Source organism: Echinops telfairi, unplaced genomic scaffold, assembly GCF_000313985.2.
Source record: "Echinops telfairi isolate 266 unplaced genomic scaffold, ASM31398v2 ScPeMD7_3533;HRSCAF=4204_0, whole genome shotgun sequence".
NCBI classification, from domain to species: domain Eukaryota; kingdom Metazoa; phylum Chordata; class Mammalia; order Afrosoricida; family Tenrecidae; genus Echinops; species Echinops telfairi.
This window is the reverse complement of record NW_022107431.1, coordinates 50,257,948-50,277,974: the sequence shown is the minus strand read 5'-3', so window position 1 is coordinate 50,277,974 and position 20,027 is coordinate 50,257,948. Positions and strand designations below refer to the sequence as shown.

Here is a 20,027-nt window from a genome sequence, read left to right as displayed (position 1 = left end):
GTACAGCAGAGTAGAACTAACCCCATATGGTAAATCTTCAAGGGAGTAGAAAGCCTCATCTTTCTCCCTCAGAATAACGAGTGATTTTGAACTGCTGACCTTGTTAGCAGTCCACAGTGTAGCCCACTATACCACCAGGGCTCCAGTACCCCTGGAAGCAGCAGTGAAGAAATCAAACAGCATATTGCTGTAAAGGATCTCTTTAAAGTGTTACCCGGAGGACTAAGGTGCACCTCGCCTAAGCTCTATTCTTTTTAAGTATCACATATGCATGCAGACCCTGGATAATGAGTAAGGAAGATCAAAGAATTAATGCCTTTGAATTATGGTGTTGGCAAAGAATATTGAATATAGACTGCCAGAAAAAGGAATAAATCTGTCTTGGAAGAAGTACAGCCAGAATTGTCTTTAGAAGTGAGGGTGGCAAGCTCGGTCTCACCTTTGGCTCTGTCATCCAGAGGGACCAGCCCTAGTGAAGGACAGACACCGTGGTGGGTGAAGCGGTGGAGGGTCAGTGAAAGAGGAAGATCCTCAAGGAGATGGATGAACACATAGCTGCAACAATGGACTCAAACAGTAACAATCATGAAGATGGTACAGGACCAGGCAGTGTTGCATCCCGTTGTTCAAGGGTCACTATGTGTAGGAACAGACCGGGAAAAACCCAAGATCCTCTGGAAATGCGGTTTCATTTTTATGGGGTATATTAACCTAATAGGTGATCGATAAATAAGGGGCATTCCTAAATGTTTGTTCCTTTCTAAAGTGTGGTAAATGTATAGAAACTTAAGCAGCATCAAAGTCAAACCCACTGCCATTGAGGCGACTTCCAATTCATGGACAGCAGAATTGCTCCTGTGGGTTCCCAAGGCGTGTATCTTTACAGAAGCAGAGGCTCACTTCTTCCGAGGAGCACCTGGTGATCTTGCAGTTAGCAGCCAAACACGTCACCCACAGTGCCACCAGTAGTGCGCCTTAGTAGCACCCCCATAAACTTTTCATCTCATGCCATTAATATGAAAATGACTTACAGGACCAAACAAACAAAAAGAGCCATTTACTCCTTTCGATCATTTGGAAATGACCCTCTGGATCATTTTAGGTGGTAGGAAAAAATGTGTTTGTAGAAGGATCGTCAGATATGACAGGAAGGGAAACTTTCGTTAGATTAAAAGTAGAACTTGCTGGTGACTTGCTCTCTTTCTGCTTCTTTAAGGCCGGAATGAAATACTGGCCAGCTTGTGCCCGCAAGTCTTTGGGATGTATCTCGTCAAGCTTGCTGTGGCCATGGTGCTGGCTGGTGGGATTCAAAGGACCGATGCCACAGGGACACGTGTCAGAGGTTAGTGCTGTTTGAATCGTTTGAGATGGATTAACATTTTGGTAGAAGGGGTTATGAATGAAAATTGCTTGGTGAGCTCTTACTTTCCAAATGTTATCTTTTTAAATGTGGCAACTCTCTGGATCTGTAATAGTTGGCCTAGCCTCTCTATGTCAGAATCTAGTTTTCTAGAACTGCAGTAAGATCAAAAGACATCGTAAACTTTCAACGCGTGCATGTTTGTTTTAGCCTGTAAGGGCACCACAAATTAAATGTTTATACTTTAAAAACTGTGTATATTTTCCACTGGATCCCAAGTTGCTCTTAGGAAAACATTAGAAATGGTGCTTTGTAGTGTTTCCCAGGCAGGGAGCCTCCATCTGTGCCTGCCACTCTGCTGCTCATCCTTTCTGCTAGGGGGCAGCAAATGCACCATCTGCCAGGAGGTCACACATTCCAGCAAAGATTTTGCTCAGTGTGCAATGACCTCTTAATGTCAGAGCTTTCTTCTGGCTAAACACACTCAACTGACCTGGAAATCTGGCATGAAGCAGGCTTTTAGAGTCCTTGTGTGAGCCAGAATGACCAAAGACTGCATTACTGTAAATCAGGCTGTTAGGAGGGGCTCAAGAACTATATCATCTAGGACAGAATAGTATATTGTACTGTTTTGTTTTGATAACGAGTATTGGTGGTCTATTAAATATGTGTAGTATATTTTGTCACCTATTATTTATAAATGTTGAAGCTTATTAATATATTCAGAAAATAGTTTTCCTAAAAAAAAACCATATCACTGAGATACTATATACCAGCAGTTCTCAACCTGTGGGTTGTTAGCCCTTTGGGGGTTGAACGACCCTTTCACAGGGATTGTCCGATTCATAACAGTAGCAAAATGACAGTGAAGAAGCAGCAACGAAAATAATTTTATGGTTGGGGGATCACCACAACATGAGGAACTGTATTAAAGGGTTGCGGCATTAGGAAGGTTAAGAACCACTGCTATATACCAAGACGCTTGTGTTTATTGTTAACATTTGAAAAAGTCCTCAATTAATTTAGGATATTTCATTAAACTACTGAAATTTTCAAAAAATGAGAGCTTTCAGGTAACTTGGAATTATAATTGATTGTTATTTATGAAGTACTTATAAAGACCTTAAAACTTGTGGTTAAATTTTTCTTTTTTTTAAATTAAGATACTTCTATGTCTTGAATGAAAAGATTTAATTACACTCACTTGGTATTTAAAAAATAATAAACATAGGCCTAAACATCTCAAAATAGCACATAATCTGTTACTAGAGTTTAAATTTCAAATATCACATTCAGTAATCAATTACAAATTGTCATATTTATGAAGTGGTTAATTTTTCCAAAGAATTTCTAGTTAAATCCTTGCTAGAATGATTGTAAGTACCTATGTGGACCAGGGGTACCATATACAGCAAAACTCTCTATCAGCCCAAGTGGATGCTCTTCTTTGTGATTCAAGGTCCTTTCATAGAAATTTGAAACGTAGCATATTTGTATTTTTCTAGGTGAATCACATCTCCTACTGGTTGGAGATCCTGGCACAGGGAAGTCTCAATTCCTCAAATACGCAGCTAAGATTACACCAAGATCTGTGCTTACCACCGGAATCGGCTCTACAAGTGCAGGTATTTTGTGTGACACAATCAAGTAATTTTTATTACCACAGGCTCGAACTTAGGGAAAAGTACCTGAAATATATTCCAAGTTAACTTTTGTTACTGTCAAAAAAGGGGAAGGAAATGCATCTCACTTTTTAATCTCTAAGAAAATATTTTAAAATTAAGCTCCACCCACATTTAAGGTTTTCCATGAAAACATACTCTGTACATTCTCCTTCGATCCTTCATTTTGAATGATCCTATTCACTTTTCTCACTCTCTAGTGACATCTTCATACACGTTTTATTATCTATGCAGAAAGCATAAAGAGTGTGTATGCAAGTAAGTAAACAACATGAAAATACATTTTGTAGGGAAGAAAATTCACTTTATGAAAGTAGATCACTGGTTTAGAGCGTAAGGCATTTTGATGATTATGGTACATATCCCATGGCCAACAGTAGCTCCTACTGAAGTTTCTCAGGTGGAAATTTTATCTACTTAGAATGTGGAAAGCAGAGCTTACTCAAATCCATATTTTGTAATCATTCCTCAACTCATGCATCAAATAACATGCAGATAAAATGCCAAGAAAAGTGCCTTCAAGTATTTAGCACCATTGTTTTAGGGGGAAAGTATTTCTAAAACCATGTTTTGGTACCGTTTTGAATTTTGTTTTGATTGGGAAAATATTTCTCCTTTTCACACAAAACAAGCGTTTGGTTTCACCCACTGAACAGATAGCATTTGCTACTTGCTAAGGGTGTCTAGTTTCTAGGATTTGTTTACTTGTTTATTGAAACTTCTACTTTAAAATTCATTACAGAGTATAAACTGGTTCATAATGGGACACCATTCTAAGTACCTCTAAAGTTTGAAATACAAAGCTAACTGGACAGGACATTAATCACCAACAAGAAGGGATTTGTAAATTGACAAAAGTAAACAAATTTTAGGATACTAGAAGGGAAACAGGCAAGAATAACGCCTGTAATTCATTTTAGAAACCTTATGACCAGGTGGTTTAGAATTCTGTACACAGTAACACTATATAGCTCTTCTTCAAGCAGTTACATTGAATATTCCTGAACTAGCTATTTAGAGTGGTAAGAAGTAGCCCATGCTATTCTGTGGCATAGAACTGATTTCAGAGTATTTGGGCTGTTTTTACAGTGAATTGGCTCCTGACTCGCTATATTGACACTTTCCCTTCTTTTATATACCTTTGATTTCAAGATTATAGCCCAATCATCAGGAAAGAGGAGGAATACTTATTTTTAAAGTATAGAAAAGTGATGATGACTTTTCTTGTCCACCAAAGGGGCCAGACGAGTCTTTATTCAAACTGTGTTCACAACTCATTAGGTCGTAAGAGTCATCTCTGGATGAAAACTCGGTAATTTCAAATGAAATAGAAAAAACACTGAATTTCACTGCATGTATTAACAGTATATGTTCTTGAAGATTTTTTTAATATAAATGTGTGCTAATATTAATATAAATGTGTTTGTGGGAAAATTCCATCTTTGAACCCCTTTTTCCATGAGCTTTTCGGAAGCCCCTGTTTGTGTGTGTGTGGTGTTTGTTTTCACTGTGGAATATGACAAAAAGCTTTAAAGGTTGCTGTCAGGAAGTAAGCAAGCCCAGAAACCCCAAATCCTGACATCTGAAAGCTTATAAAAGGCTGAAGGGTCGATATGAGCAAATGCATTACACGTCCTCAGATTTCCTAAATGTTTTCTCAGGCCAAGTGGCTATCCCCTTCTCTCCGACCTACTCGCCGCTGGGTTCATTTCCTCAGGACACGTTCACTTCCTTTGATCAGCAAGGGGACAGCAGTTCTAAACGCTGAGCTGTGACTCCGATCGCATCTGCACGTGAGGCCAGGCAGGACCAAACAAAACTAAGTGCTGTCCTATTTCTTAGTTCCTAGAGTTTGGATTCTACATCTTATTTTCAGTTATCCGTTATTTACTTGTAAGAATCACATTTTACAGGCAGTCCAGGGTTATGAGTGCCGGATTTATATACAACCCATAGTTGCAAGCCAACATCCATAAAGATTAAAAATTTGAGGTACATACAATGGTTTGTAATAATAAACAGATGCTACCTTGTGACGTGCATAAAAACCATATTATTACTGTATCATGTAAAGATGTTTTATAGTGTATCTGGAAGTGCATCTTTTTTTAAAGAACTTCTAATAGTTCTCTTAAAGATTCTATTAGTTCCATATATTCCATTATTTAATTCCATTTTCCCACAAACTTCCTGAAGCCTCCTCATATACACTAAGAAAAAATACACGTAACTCTTTCAATTTTACATACAGATTTGACCTAAAGGGAGAGTTAGGAACAAAACTCATTTTTAATCAGTGGATTCCTGTAAAACCCAAATACTTTAAACAGAGATAATAGTTTTTAGATGTAGGTTTAGGTCCCAAATTTCTGTGAAAATTAGCTGTCCATTTACTAATTAATGAAAAAGAAAAACGTATTAGGTTAATACAAATCGGTCATTGCAGCTAGTGGAATAAAAACTCAGCAGTGAACTGTTTTGGTCATCTGGCTTACATATGCTTTATTTCTAACAAGCACACACTGCTGTTTTAGTTCCTTTTAGGCGAGTTAATTTTTATTAGGAAGTATTTTATTTTCATTTTAAGTAATATTTTAACATTTTCTTTTACTTGCAATCAGACCCAAACCAAAGTTTCTTCATCAAACTACTTTTAACAGTTTGGGTGTTATTTTACTTTTCAAATCTATGAACTAGTTATGGACAATAGATAATTTGATAATGTGGTATACTAGACTTTAAAGTTGAACATTTAGCCAAACTTTGCTAAATTCAGAGATCACTTTTTAAAAATAGGAGGAAATGTGTACAACTTTAGGATCCATGTTTAACTGTCTTTTTTATTCCTCAAAACCTAACACTTTAAAATACACAGTAGGAAAATTTCTGGTATGAAGGCACTGCAGTTTTGTGTCACGTGGTCATGGTTAACGTCGTGCTTGGCAACAAGAGTGGCAGAAGTAGTCTATACTTAATGAAATGGAGCAGAAGAAACTGAGGAAGAGCCTAGCTCTCAGCACAGAAAAACCACCTCCTGATCCATGTAGTGATGGATTCTTTTCCAAGATTACTTTTTAAAAATATTTTATCTGGAAGAACTATCTAGAGCACACCAACCACAAATATACCTAATATTGTTCGGCATGAGTGCCAAGTCTATGAACAAGCGTATAGAGGTGGGAAGATATGAGGGGGCTTCAAAAAGTTAAATTTTCCATAAGCCTTTTGAAGTCCCTTGTATTTAATTCCAAAATAGCAACTTGTCTTTCATGATAAAGCTAAATATACCTTTCGAAATCCTGGATTTTTATATAAATGCAGCCAATAAGGGATGATATACTAAAATCATTGAAAGTTAAAATTCACAGCATCTATTTAAATCTCATGAAACCTGGCCCTTAAATCAAACCATGTATGTTTTCATAATTAAGAAATACACACACACACACACACACACACACACACACATATATGTAGTGTAGTTTGAGTCTTTGTAAAATAGTGGTCTCCACAAGGTTTTATTCTGAGAAGTTAAGATATCTTTCAACCCGGTCTAGAGATTCAGTTTTTCTTTGTAAGTGCTTTTAATTCCATTATAGAAGAGAATAATATATATAATCAATTTGTTTGAAAACAAATAACGCGTTAGAGAAAAAAATTACTTAAAAATAGTTGTATTTATATTCCACAATTTGTTCAAATACTGGTTTTCATATAAACTTTCTACAGAATGATTTTTAAACAAATTCTTCACATTGTGTCTTGACTGTGTACTTACGGAATTTCAGGGAAATAGTTCTGTGTTTTTGTAGCTTACTTTGTACTAAAAGGATCACAGGTGGTCACATGCAGTCCATGTGGGATTCTAACATGACATTGAGCGAGTTTTCTGACGTGGACCATCCCTTGGATGCTGAAGGCAAGGCATCTGTTGAAAGAAGGGACTGTAGGTTTGGATTACTGCTCTCTGCATCTTCCAGTTTCTCTGTGTTATCTTCCCAATTAATGTGGAATCTTGTGACCCTGGGATTAGATGCCAAAATGTTCCTTTGAAGCTAGAGAAGGAAAACACATAAACGGTAAAACATTAATATACAAACAGGAGCTTAATAAATGGTACCTTATGATGGTACTAAGTTCTCATACAAAGATCTAATTTGTCAAATATAACACTGTAACAGCCACCTAATAAACAAGGTTTGCCAAGAGAAATTTCTTGGCCTAGTGGAAGCAAGATTCTCTGAGGGAATTCACCCAGTTTGTTACCATTCCAAGTCTCTAACTTGTCTAGGCTTCCATTTCCTTAAAGAGAGAATGTTTTCTTTTAATGTTTTACATACTTTTGTTGCTCTTGAGAATTTGCACAGTGAAAAGCACATCTACCTTCCTTCAGCGGCATGGCTGACAGTCCTGAGGCTGCCCACACAACCACCTTTCTTTTTCTGAGCCCTTCCTCCTCCAGGAACCGAAGCTGCCTGCCTTCTAAGGCTCCTGTCTAATCAGTTGCAGATGTCAATTTGATCCTAGGTGGATAGTTCTTAAAAGAGTGTAATGCTTAGGGACTTTTTCCTAGTTAAACTACTGTTGGTTTTAATAAGACGTTGGGGGTATTTTTGTTTAAAATTTAAAGATTATCTAAGGACAATGGTTTCAGAGGTTCCCCCACCCTCCCTGGCTCCAGGAAGTCTTCCACCTTCTGGGCTCTTTTATTTGAAGGTGAATGCATTTACTGATTTAGACTGATAGGGTCTCTCTTCCATAGTCCATTCAAGAAAAAGGAAAAAGTTACCCAAGTAAACTATTAGTGGCTGTTCCTACCTTTTAAATGTATAGCTCATTTTTATAAACGGCATTCTCTCCCCCTGCCATACAAGGTTCCACCACTCAGATAACAAGCCTCATTTTACTAACAGGCCCATCCTGAGCTGGGAACCACTCGGTCTGATGGTTACAAAAGGAACACCATCATATTACATTCTGGGATTGCAGTGTTTTTTTGCATGGTACGACAAATGGAAAGTCAGGTTCATAATTTACTATACAGAACCCTCACAAAATCAGTGACTAAACTGCCCCCCTAGGAAATCGTTAGGACTAAGGATTTTTGAGGATGCTGGTTTCCAGATTTCAGCTTCAATCACCAGAAATAGTGTTGTTTTAAAACGTTAGATTAACCTCTAAGAAAAAAGGTCCTTAAATAGCATGGAAGAATTTGTGATAGTGCTAGGGTTAGAAACCCCCGGGCTGAGGAGGTTGTCTGCTTCTGTAAAAAAACAGTCTCAGCAACACTGTCGTCAAAGAGGCTCAGAAGCCGTAAGTTTGTTTCTCAAGTAGCACCAACTGTTTGCACTCCCCTACCACCTAAAGACTGGATGGTGATTTAGACCCATCCACTGGCACTGTGGAAGAAAGGCCTGATGATTCTGTAAACATTACAGCCAAGAAAACCTTATGCAGCAATTGGAATCAACAATGGGGTTTGATTTTTTAGTTTTGAATTCATCTTCAGGGGTTTTGTTTTGTTTTAAATTTAAAACCTAAGCATAGCAAGCAAATGAAATGAAGCACTTATGTACATAACAAAGGCTATAGGAACACACTAATTACTCACAAAAACAGAAGCAAAATTTCCCCCTATTATTTTGGAAAGAGTGATGGACAAAAATATCATTGCGTAATGAATATGACAGCATGAACTTGAATGCCGTATGGGTGTGGCATTTTATATGTATGGAAGTTTGAAATGAATACACATTATGTATGCAAAAAGCCTTAAGCAAAGGTGTATTTCTTGTAGGAGGCACTTTTTTTAAGCCATCAGAGACTCTGAAGGTACCTGCCCAACACTAATCATTAATGACATGCATAGCTGGAGATGGAGTTTGAGGTCATCAGTGAACAGAACAATGTCTTGTTGCCCAGTTGGCACAAGGACCTCAAATTTGTCTCTCATAGCCATTGTCATAGTGTACTACTATGAAATGAAAATTGCCAAAGAAACATACAGGTACTTAAAAACAAAGAAGCAGAACTTTACCTTAGAAAAGTCTGGTTTTACCGGTGGATTTTCCCTTAATTCTGTCTCGGTATATTCATTATTTACATAATAGCCAACTCTAATAAATTCTTGACCTCGATAGGTGCATGTGATTAGCACAACTGTTACACCTACTGCATCTGCATCTGGAATGAGTCCTGGGTTAGGTGCATCAGCCTACAATAATTTAAAAAGAAAAAGAAAACAAAACCACATACAGTGGCTGTTAACTGCAAGTGATACTGGAGAGTTGCCTTAAGCAGCAGTAACAAAACCTTGAAGCCAGAAGCTCATTTTGAGATTGATTGACTGCCAGCAAATAATAGTCCACATGTGTCTCTACAATATGGCACCTACCCTGAGTATTTGAAAGTACTGTTACTATCGAGTGGGTTCTGACTCATAGGGACCCTATCTATGTGCAACAGAATGAGGGAAACCGCCTGGTCCGGTGCCATTCTCATAATCACTGCTGCCTTTGAAGTCATGATGTCACCGCTACTGTGGTACTTCATCTCGTTGAGAGTCCTCCTCGTTTTCACTGGCCCTCGGCCAGGAATGATATCCTTCTTTAATGACTGGCCCCTCCTGATATGTCTCAAATACTTGCAACCAAATGTTGCTATCGTTGCTTCTAAAGTTCATTCTGGCTATACTTCTCCGCAGGTAGGATGGATTGTTCACTCTTCTAGCAGTCAGCGGTATACTCAATATGTTTCCCCAGTGCCATAGTTACAAGGCATCCATTCTTGTTTGGTCTCCTTGTTCACTGTCCTGCTTTCCCAAACCTAGAAGGTGATTGCAAACACTTTTAGAAAGCACTACTGCTAGAGGGAAATAGTCTGGCTACAGTATAGAGTGATTCATGAGGAATTATGCAATATTCAATTATAAAATGTTTTATAAAAGTCATTCCCTGAAATTTTCTAGACATAATTTTTAGATCTAAATATTCATTTGTCTCCACGTATCCTGTTACAGCAAACATTTTTTTTACCAGTTTCATGCAAATAACTTGTATAATTGTTTTGCAGCCCCCCTGGTACATTAGTTTCCTATGTATTACATATATGTGCTATATGTAGGAAAATGTAGTATATACCAGTTCCCCTCTCCTACCCAGAACACTTATATCCTTATGGCTATCTGCCTACCGTCAGATATTTTATTATTTTGATAAAACTGAAAATGAGTTGGATATAACTAAGTACTTTTCAAAAACCATTAATCTTTTATAAATAATCACTCTGCTAGACACTAAAATAAAATTACTTAAATCACACACATTCCAGAAATTGGATGTATGCAAAGATCCTGATTTGAATCAAGCTGCTATAAGCTGAGCCTCAGAGAATGCACACAGTGAATGCAGCAGCAGGTGGGCTACAGGCAGCCAGAGCCAGAGCACAAAGACAGGGCCTGTTCAAGGCCATGTGCGGGGCAAGGAGACCAACTAGAAGTTCAGAGAATGGTGGACTGTAGCAATGTGCAACGATGTTAGGCATTTGAGCTCAACCCCAGGCAGCCATTCTGGCAGTGGGTAAAGTTCCAGTACATTAGTTCACTGTTTCCCAGACACCTAGGATCATCCCTGAGCTTGGCTCCACGCTTCGACCAATGCCATCCTTGAAGCTGGCATCGCCAAGCCATCATCATCAAAAATTAATGTTTATGTCATGCCTACCATGTGAAGAATTACACAGAAAGGCATTAAATATATACCCTAGTCACTTAGGCCCCAAACTCCAGTCCCCCTTAGCATCCCATCTCCCACATCGCCGGTCTCAACATTTCCCAGCCTCTGAAGACCAAGTTCATGTCTTCATCTCTTCACTAGAATAAGCTTTCTTACTGTCTCCCAGCCTCTGGTCCATCATTTAACACTGCGGATGATGATCTCCATTTTCTAGGGGATAATATTTCTGTTCTTTTTAAAGCCCTTCATAATTGTCTCTAGCCAACCCCCACTCACACGTCCTTGGATTTCACTTGTTCTAGACATAGGGGTGCTCTTCTTTCACATCGCTGTGCCTCACAGGCTGTTTCCATGATCCAAAAGGCATTCTCTAACATCTCTTGAGAACATCAGCTTTTGAAGTCTGCATCAAATGCATCTTTCCCTGTGAAGTGCTTTCTAACTCAAGGGAAAATAATAGCTCCTTTTTGTGTGCTTACATGACTTGACACAACCGCATCCCTCCCCACTACTACTACTGCAAACCCAACAATCTAAATGTGTCTACCACCCTCCAGTCTTCTAGATGCAATGCTCCGTCCAGGGCAGGGATCCCATCTTGCATCTCATGGCTCCCACAGCTCTGGGCACATAGTACAGACAGACTTGTATTTCAAAATGTATTCATAACTCAATTCCTGCCATTAGAGTTCATGACCTCTTTGGGACAATACAGCGATTCCTGGGGAATATGTTCTTTACCTTAGAGGTGCTGTGTAACTGAAAGGGAATGAAGATGGAAATAGCTCAGTATTCCATGGAAGCTTGCTCCCTACATTGTTTCCCATCCCTTCAACAAAGTGGTCCTAGACATGTTTGTGTTTTAAACGTTGTTTGCCAAAGGATATAGCTTGAGCAAATTTAAGTAGAGAAACCTGCGAACCTCTCAGGCCATTTAAGGATCTGTGACAACAGCCAGTAATGTTAGGCAGATAATCTGGCCATCTCCCTGCAAGCTTGTGACACCCTCTTGAGAAACTACGTTGACTGATATAAGCATGGCAGAGCAGCAGGGTCCTAGGGCCATTTGCTTAAGACACAAAGCCACACAAAACCTGGACTGCAGTGCCATCTTTTGATGGTGAATTTTGTAAAATGCATACACTGAAGACAACCAAAACCACATGGTGCTACATCTGTCCTTTTTGGCAATGTGCACTGACACCAAGGTAAAACAACCTGAACATGACTAGAAGCAAATACATCTGAGTAAGATGTTTTCTTACAGCGTTCTAAGCCTAAGCCCAAACCTTAGGGCAGAGGTCCTCAAACTTTTAAACAGGGCCAGTTCACTGTCCCTCAGACTCATTGCAGGGCCGGACTATAGTTTTAAAAAAAACTATGAACAAATTCCTATGCACACTGCACATACCTTATTTTGAAGTAAAAAAACAAACGGGGCAAAAACACCCGGCCGGATAAATGTCCTCAGCAGGCTGCATGTGGCCCGCGGGCTGTGGTTTGAGGATGCCTGCCTTAGGGTCTCTTCTTAGCACGCTCAACACATAGAAAAGATTTTTGAGGGTTTGTTTTTAAAACCAAGGAATTTATTTGGGGGCAGACTTTATGTCTGCGTTTTTATAGTAGCATTAAAAGATGTATCACAGCACAAATTTCTCACTATATCCAGAGTTATTAATTAGTGAAGCAGGAGTGCTCCAGGATAGTGAGACCAAAAAAATACCGCTTCTCAATCTAGCAGTTTTAAGAAGCTGAAGACAATAAAATTTCACTCAAAATAATAGAACCAGGGTTCTTACTAATTGCCAGTGATTGTGCTAGCTGCTTTATTCCTCATTTAATCTTCAATTGGCTGATGAGCTGGACTAATATCCACATTTTATAGGTGAGGAGCTTATTTAAAGTCTTGTAATAGCTAGCAACCATTGAAGCTGGACTTTGAACTCTTTACTATGGCGCATCCTCCAACATGGGACCTTTAGTTTGCCAGGTCTGTCACTGAAGCAGTGCACTCACAGCTCTGGCTAACAGCACCACTGTCTTTTCATTAATATAGTCAGTAGTATGGATAGACCATGTTATTTCTTAGATCCTTGATTATCTACTAAGATTCCTATAAACTTTAAAGCTGGAAGACAAAAAGTCTGCATCTCTTTTTAGGAAATCTAGAGATGTTAAAGGAATTCTTTGCTTGTTGCTGAAAGAACTGTTGGATTATCATTTTACCTTCCCATCCTAGAAGGTAAAAAACAGGGAGGTAAGGGATAGAGAGAGTTAGTTCCTTTCTGGATTAAGTATCTAGTGGTTATTCTGCTTTACTGATATGACTTTCTTGAGTAAAAGTACTTGTATCAAAAATTAGTAACTGGTTTTAAATGTATAGTTAGTTCCTCTTTGGATGATTATAAATATCTTCACTTAGTAAACATGGATAATTGAGAAGTGCTTGAATAGTTCTATCTAGCAATTTAATAAAAATTAAGAGAAATAAAACATTTGAGTATATAGATCACAACATCTAAAGCCTTGACACAAACCCAAACATAAGTTATTTTAGTAGAATTCCCCCGCACAAATGGCGAGAAGGGGAGTGGAGTCCCAGCGGCAGTCCACTGGAAGATGTGTACATGCGATGCGCTAGTAAACCAAGGACTCAAGGTCAAGTAGACCCTTGATTACCTACTAAGGTTCCTCTAAACTTTACTCAGTTACTGACTTTTTGGAAATTATTGTGTGTGTGTGTTTATATGAAGATAACTTCATCTGTCAGGATTTTAAATCCATGTGCTTAGCCATTGGAAAGCCACCAAAAGTCTAGTACTACAAGGCTATTCTCGGGAAGAACCCAAGACTAGCTGTTCTGTGCATCATGACACAGCATTTGGTTTAGTGCGCGCTGTGCCGTGCATCTCCTTAGCTTCTCAGCACAACATAACAGGAGTCCGAGTTCCTTGGTGATAGAGATGTCACACGAAGGAGGCAGGATCAAAACCTGAATAAGGCAGTGTTTCAACCCAGAGGAAGAAACAAGGAGCATCAAAGAATATGCTGTTCAGAAACATTTGACATACATAGTTACCAAGAGTCATCTTACCTGAAATACAAACATATGCCTTCCTGCAGGAACAGGTCCCACTAAAACAGAGTCTAAAACTTGATCGTATTCTTCACTTTCTGCAGAGCCCACATAGATAATTTTCCACTCCAAGTCTAGAGTTAAAAACCAACACACATTTCAGTCAGTAGATATATTACCAGAGGATACCAAAGCCCCTTTAGTGTCCATTTTACCATAAAGTTGGCTGCTTAGAGTAGAAAATCCAGACACTGAACTGTTCCTTACAAATTCTTACACTTCGTTCCAGAGTTTCTCAAAATGTTTGCTCCTCAAAAGCAGAGAATGTAGCCAAAATGCTGGGAAATGCTAGTCAATTTTTTAGGATTCACAAAGCACACTGGCAGAATAAGTGTTCTGAGATGTCCCGCAGGAACCACCCAATGCCAAGCTCACTGCCATGCAGGTGGTTCTGACTCTCAGTGACCCACAGGACAGATACACTACCCCAGAGGAATTCCAAGGTTTTAAATCTTTACAGAAGCAGACTGCCTCCTCTTTCTCTAGCAGGACAGCTGAGCACTTACTTACTCACCCTGCTATCAGGGCTCCTTAAAGAACATCTCTGAAGTTCTCCAGCATTTCCCACAGTTATGTGGCTAAAGCATCCCTCCTGGTTTTAATGCAATCTTTTAACAAACCACTTAATTAAAAACAAAAACAAAACCACCTCACTACTGACTCAGTCCCCTATGCAGACTTGGGAATTCTTTGGGTCAGTTCTGACTGGGAGTCAAAATCAACTTGCATTCTACACTGGCATTTAACGGTAGAAGCACTGTCCTGTGCTGGGTTATATGGCTCCAAAGGCTCAGAGAGCTCCAAGTGCAAATAGCATTACTACTCAAGCTCCCTCGCACCTTAGAAGTAAAACCTTCCTTGTGGCTTAGAAATAAAAAGCATTAGTTTCTCAGCTAGCTATTAAAGAACTGTTGGATTTCTCCCTCTTGGAATACCCTCATCTCATTCTTTAAATTGACAAGAGGAAGCAACAATCCTTCAAAAAATAAATGTTGCCATAAGTTGATTGTTTCATTATAAACACCAGCTATCAAACTAGAACTGTACTCCCAACAGGTTTTTTTCCTTCAAGCTTCTGGACAGATGCTCCTGGCCAGCCTTTTGGTCAGTAGATATACATTTCACTTGTTCATGCCACCCAGGGACTCCAAGGCTCCTTTTATGGATTCACTGGAGTGAGTGTACACAGTGCAAGTGGGTGGGGGGAATAAGCCACACTGAAGTACAGTCCAAGACACTGCATACAATTCAACCTAGCACATTATATTGAGAACCTTTTATAATGTGCTACAAAGACCTCAGGATGAGTGCGCTCTTCCTTTCTGAAGGAGCCAACTCCCTACAGGGGAAGGAAGATGGTTATGCAAACAGGCTGTCTGGCACTGCAGTGGTCAGCCTCGTGGACTCCCGCACCGGGGCTCTATAAGCACTCCCTGAAGAGCGGGTTTCAGGGTCACTCTTTGCTGGCACCACGTGTTACTATTTCTACATGATTCTATGATATTTTTGTTCCCTAAATAGACACTAAAAATATTGTAGGTACTATTTCTTACCCATACTGTACTGTAAACTGTTAATTTATTCAACTGAACATACCTTTAGACTTAACACTTTCTTTAATTAAGTCAGCAGTTATTTTCTGAGGACCTAGTGTGTTACTGTGCTATATTATGTCATGGATGGCCTAGACCTAGAACACTAGTATTCCCTCATGTTCTAGCGCAATTCCAAATGCAGGGCCTTGCTTCTGCCCTGAAACTCTGTACTTGCTGATAAAGGACCAGTATCCAAGGATGCCAGCCATGATGATCCGTGAGAGGGAACAGCGAATGCAGAGGCCTAGAGATAGGAGCAGGTTTGGCATGTTCAGGAGAAAGCCGAGGGCAGGGCAGCTGCCGGAGAGGGAGAAGCATGGCTGGATCGTGTGCAGCTATGCAGGATCGTACGGATTTCCGCTGGTTTACTGATTGGCACACGTGGGAAGCCATTGCAGGGTTTGAGCAGAGGGAGGACATGATCTGACCATCATTGTCAAAGGATCTTGTTGGCTGTGGTGTTCAGTAGACAGTGAGCAAGGGAAGATAAAGGAAGGCTATTCAAAAACTAAAACAAGAAATTATGGTGGTGGAGACTGTGTGCAAGAGGACTTAAAAAAAAACCCATGGAAAAGTTGTACTATCTTTCCATTATACTTATCCATGAACTCATTTTAGAGATGAGGTCATTTTGGGTGGAATTGGAAGGTAAAGCAACAGGACTCAACGACTGTAAGAAAAAGTCATCATCGAAGGCCTGAGCACGGGCAAGAATGGAGGTACCACTGAGGCCGTGAAGAAGACAGGGGCACTGTCAGTTGTTGGGGTGGGGAATACCAATCGAATCCGTTAAGTTGTCTTCTAGATAGCTAGGTAGAAATATTGAGTACGCCTGGTTAAAACTATTGGCAGTAACCTGTAAAGCCAGGAAAATGGGTAGGATTCCTGTGGAGTGAGTACTGGACCCACTACAGTTAACCTTTTCCTGACCCATGGGGCATATACCAGCAACCTACACTTTTAATCTCTCGTTTTTTGAGAAGCTGCTACTCCACTTTCAGTATGTGCTGTCACCTGTGCAGGATCTCTATTACTGGGTCAAGCTGAGGAAGCAGGAGGTCTCACTCCATCAGTCTTACTTAGGACAAATGTGTCCCACAAGATCCTTATGAGCAAAAACTCTTTTTCTCTTTGATTTTGGCATGTCTGTCATTACTAAAGGCATACAATATTCCGTTATGAAAGGGTGAAAGAAGCCAGGGGGTGAGACTCAGTCAGGGAGACTCCAGTGAGACAGATTGGTGGTTCAGTGGTAGAATTCTCATCATCTGTGAGGGAGACACAGATATGATTCCCAGCCCCAGTGTACCTGCTGTGCAGCCACCACTTGCCCAACAGGAGAGGCTGGAGCTTCCAAATTACATGGACTAAAAAAGAAAGGCTCGGCCATCTATTTAGGCATATCAACCAGTAAAACCCCTACAGATTACAAGCGCCCTGCCTGTAACCTTAGGGAAATGGTGATAAACTGTATCTATTGAATGGGTCAAGTGGAGGTTAAGGCTGAAACTGTCACTCAGATTTCAGAGAATTTTGCTCAATTCCTATGTTAATCCTGTTACATATAGTGCTCTGGGACCCTAAATGGTGTTTAAATTGTATAACATGTTATGCTAGACCTCTTATTAGGACAACTCAAAAAGTATTACTACAAGATCATAAAAACTTCCATTAAACAAAAGTAAGAAAATGTGTAGCGACTGTTTCTGGATCTTCCCCAACTGGGTTCACAAATTTTTGGAGATGGTGTTTATATCTCCTGCCCTCCCCCCAGAGAATTCTGTGCTCTTGGTTTTACATCATGTAAAAAGTAGCCATGTGGGGATCCTGAAAGGACTCAGATGGTGTTCCTTTGAAACATTAAGCTTGGAGGGAAAAAGGGAATCTGAAAGGGGCAAGATCGGCATTAGAGTGGATGGGGTATGGATTCCCAGAAATATTCTCATAGGACAGCCCATGCTACCCACAAACACTGAGCCAAGTGCATTGTGGAAATGGAAAAAAATCCCTCTGTTCTGCTTTCTTGGCCTTCTACTCACCAATGTAATTTTCAATTAAAAAAACAAACCCAAACTTCGTAATAAACCCCTGTGATTCTCCTGTGGCCTTGAAGGAAATTTATTAAGATCATTTACCCCTTTGAAATCCCTCCCCAAATTTCCATAACATTCTGAGCTGATTTATATGCCTTGCATTTAACTGGCCCAGAAGAGTCCAGTAAAAGCCACTGTTTTGATTAGACCTTGTGTCGGAAGGGACCCGAACTTGATTAAAACAAGTGTGTTATTGAGAGGACTTAGCTGCATCTGCAGCCAAACCCAGATGCCCATGACAAGTTTAAACACATCTTGTTTGACATACAATTGGCAATGCATGAATGGCAATGCTTTTTGACGTACCCTCAATGTAAACCTGCTTTTAAAAATACTATATTCCAGGCATTGGCCACTGCACACAGTATATATCTCAACTTTACAAACCAAACCCACTGCACTGAATCTAAATTGCGACTCACAGCACCACTCTAGGGCACAGTAGAAGAAATAAGACGCCAGTCTCAACTTTATCACAGGAGCCCGACTTGATGGCAATTTGAGGGCTGCCTTTTTTGGGTTAATTATCCATAGAAGAAAATTGAGGCCGAGAGGATCAGGTATATACTCAAAGTTATAGAGCTAGTAAATATTAAAATAGAGTCCAGCTCTGCAGTTTTAAGGCCTGGGCTCTTTGGAAAAACCTATCTGGGGAGTATACATTCTTCCCTTTATTAGCGCTCAAATTAATAGTGGAATAAGGACACCTGATCTAAGGGTGGGGGACACTAGAGAGCAGCTCTACTATGTCCTATAAGGTCACTCACTATAAGTCTTAATCAACTTGATGGCAATGAGTAATCTTGAAATAAGCTTTATATTTTAAGCAACCAAATTATCTTAAAGTGCTAGGAGCAAACACCCATGACTTTTTTTTCCTGAAGAAAATTTAAAAATGATCCTTTTAAAGGAAAATTGAGCTCAATTTTTCTAATCCACACAGCCTCTAGGTGGAGTACACAGGCATAGCACCATTTTGAAGGATTCTAACCAGTATGACTCAGCTTAAATTTCTTGGAAAAAAAATCGAAATGAATGCTCAGTAATCATGCCCCTATGCAGTGTGGTGTACCTGTGGAAGTAAGGATATTCTTGACATCAGTATCATATAAAAGTCTGGACTGTGATTCAGCTGGGTTGTGAGTGGATCCCAGTTAGAAATGGATGATAGAATTTGGTTTCCATGAGTGGCAGGTACCAACCATCCAATAAGAATAGTTCAGTCACCCCACCCTGACCAGCCTATCTTCCTGGTTCAGAGTTGACTCAAAATGGAAGGCATCACTTAAGCAATAACTGTTATTTGAGCTTCAAATGCCTAAAGCACTGGAGTAAGAAGTTGGAGTGGGCTGATAGATGGTTTCTCCTACATCCCCCATTTTTCTATGCAGTTGACAATGAAAGAGGAAAGACTGATTGTTGGGAATGGTAAATGAGCCTGGTCTCAGACATGCTCTTAGCTGCTCAATGGGAGAGTGACCAAGTGCTTTTCAATTAATCAGAAAAATTCTTTAATTTTAAAATCAAGCTAGAGAGTAACATGCCTTGCATGTAATACATATGCTTAATACAGTCATTACAACCGAATGGAAGGGTTAATTGTGGCTATCTAAAGGAGTGAGGTGGGGAAAATCAATCATAGAAATGTTAGTTTATGTGTCTGTCATTATTTAAAAGTTCATTACAATGAGCAAATACAGCTTTTATAATCTAAAAAACTAACACTCTGTAAAATACTTAGCAGAGGTTGAAAGTTAATTTTAAAAATGAAAGCAATGCTTTGCATGTCATGATTAGCACAATTATTTTAAATGCATTTTGTCAAAAATACATGTAAGTTCAAACATGCAAGCCCCTATTTGACTGAAATTAGCATCGATCAGGTTAAACTTTTTTCTCCTAAATTCTGGAAATGCAGCCCTGCCTTAACTCAATAAAAATCAAAATCAGGCAAAGAAAGGGAAGACTGACAAGTTTTCGGTTTCCAAGTTTTGTTACAGCACATAGTAAAAAGGGTTTTTTTTTTTTTGAAGTCCTCAGATGTACTCAGGCAAAAATGGTGAAATCATTTGCATTGCCATCCGGACTTTACCGTTTTATTCTACCTCACTTTCCTGTTTTTAAGTTCAGTGTGTATTCTTTATTTGTTTGCATGTGGAGTCGTTACAGTTCGATCTCACAACATGTTCCTAAAGCAAATCTTTTTAGCTCTGTAGAAGCCAATGATTAAGTCCTGGCTGTTTATCCGGGTTGCGATGCAACTTTGTAGCGTAGACACAATCTTCTTTCCGAGAGAGAGACAGAGACAGAGAGAGTGGGGGGAGAGGATTTGGGTCATCCTAGAAGAGAAATAAATGCCCGTTCGTCGGCGCGCAGCTCCGCGCCAGCATCCCCGGGCGCCCGGGCAGCCCGGCCGGGGAGGGCCCTG

General features: G+C 39.7%; 2 protein-coding genes across 4 annotated transcripts in view; one reads left to right on the top strand and one right to left on the bottom strand.

The window, feature by feature from the left end:
* MCM9 (minichromosome maintenance 9 homologous recombination repair factor) overlaps nt 1-20,027 on the top strand; it is a 106,896-nt gene that overhangs the window by 16,151 nt on the left and 70,718 nt on the right. For all 3 annotated transcript variants that reach the window (XR_006680468.1, XM_004702208.2, XM_045294346.1), the window contains 2 exons: nt 1,217-1,342; nt 2,866-2,985. Coding sequence is in view for 2 of the 3 variants with exons in the window: in XM_004702208.2 (XP_004702265.1) it covers nt 1,217-1,342; nt 2,866-2,985 (246 nt within the window). In the remaining variant the exon portion in view is untranslated. The remainder of the gene's footprint in view (nt 1-1,216; nt 1,343-2,865; nt 2,986-20,027) is intronic.
* On the bottom strand, nt 6,701-15,468 carry ASF1A (anti-silencing function 1A histone chaperone). The gene is made up of 4 exons (XM_013004487.2): nt 15,465-15,468; nt 13,870-13,985; nt 9,080-9,256; nt 6,701-7,097 (listed from the first exon to the last, which is right to left on the bottom strand). The coding sequence occupies exons 1-4, from the start codon at nt 15,466-15,468 to the stop codon at nt 6,885-6,887; spliced, it is 510 nt and encodes a 169-aa protein (XP_012859941.2). The 3' UTR covers nt 6,701-6,884.

Excerpts from the sequence above, each read along its gene's own strand:
- ASF1A (XM_013004487.2), bottom strand. Across the intron at positions 9,257-13,869 it reads GGCATATGTTTGTATTTCAG|GCTGATGCACCTAACCCAGG; the intron begins GTAAGATGACTC and ends AAATTATTGTAG. Across the intron at positions 7,098-9,079 it reads TAAAACCAGACTTTTCTAAG|CTTCAAAGGAACATTTTGGC; the intron begins GTAAAGTTCTGC and ends TTCCTTCTCTAG.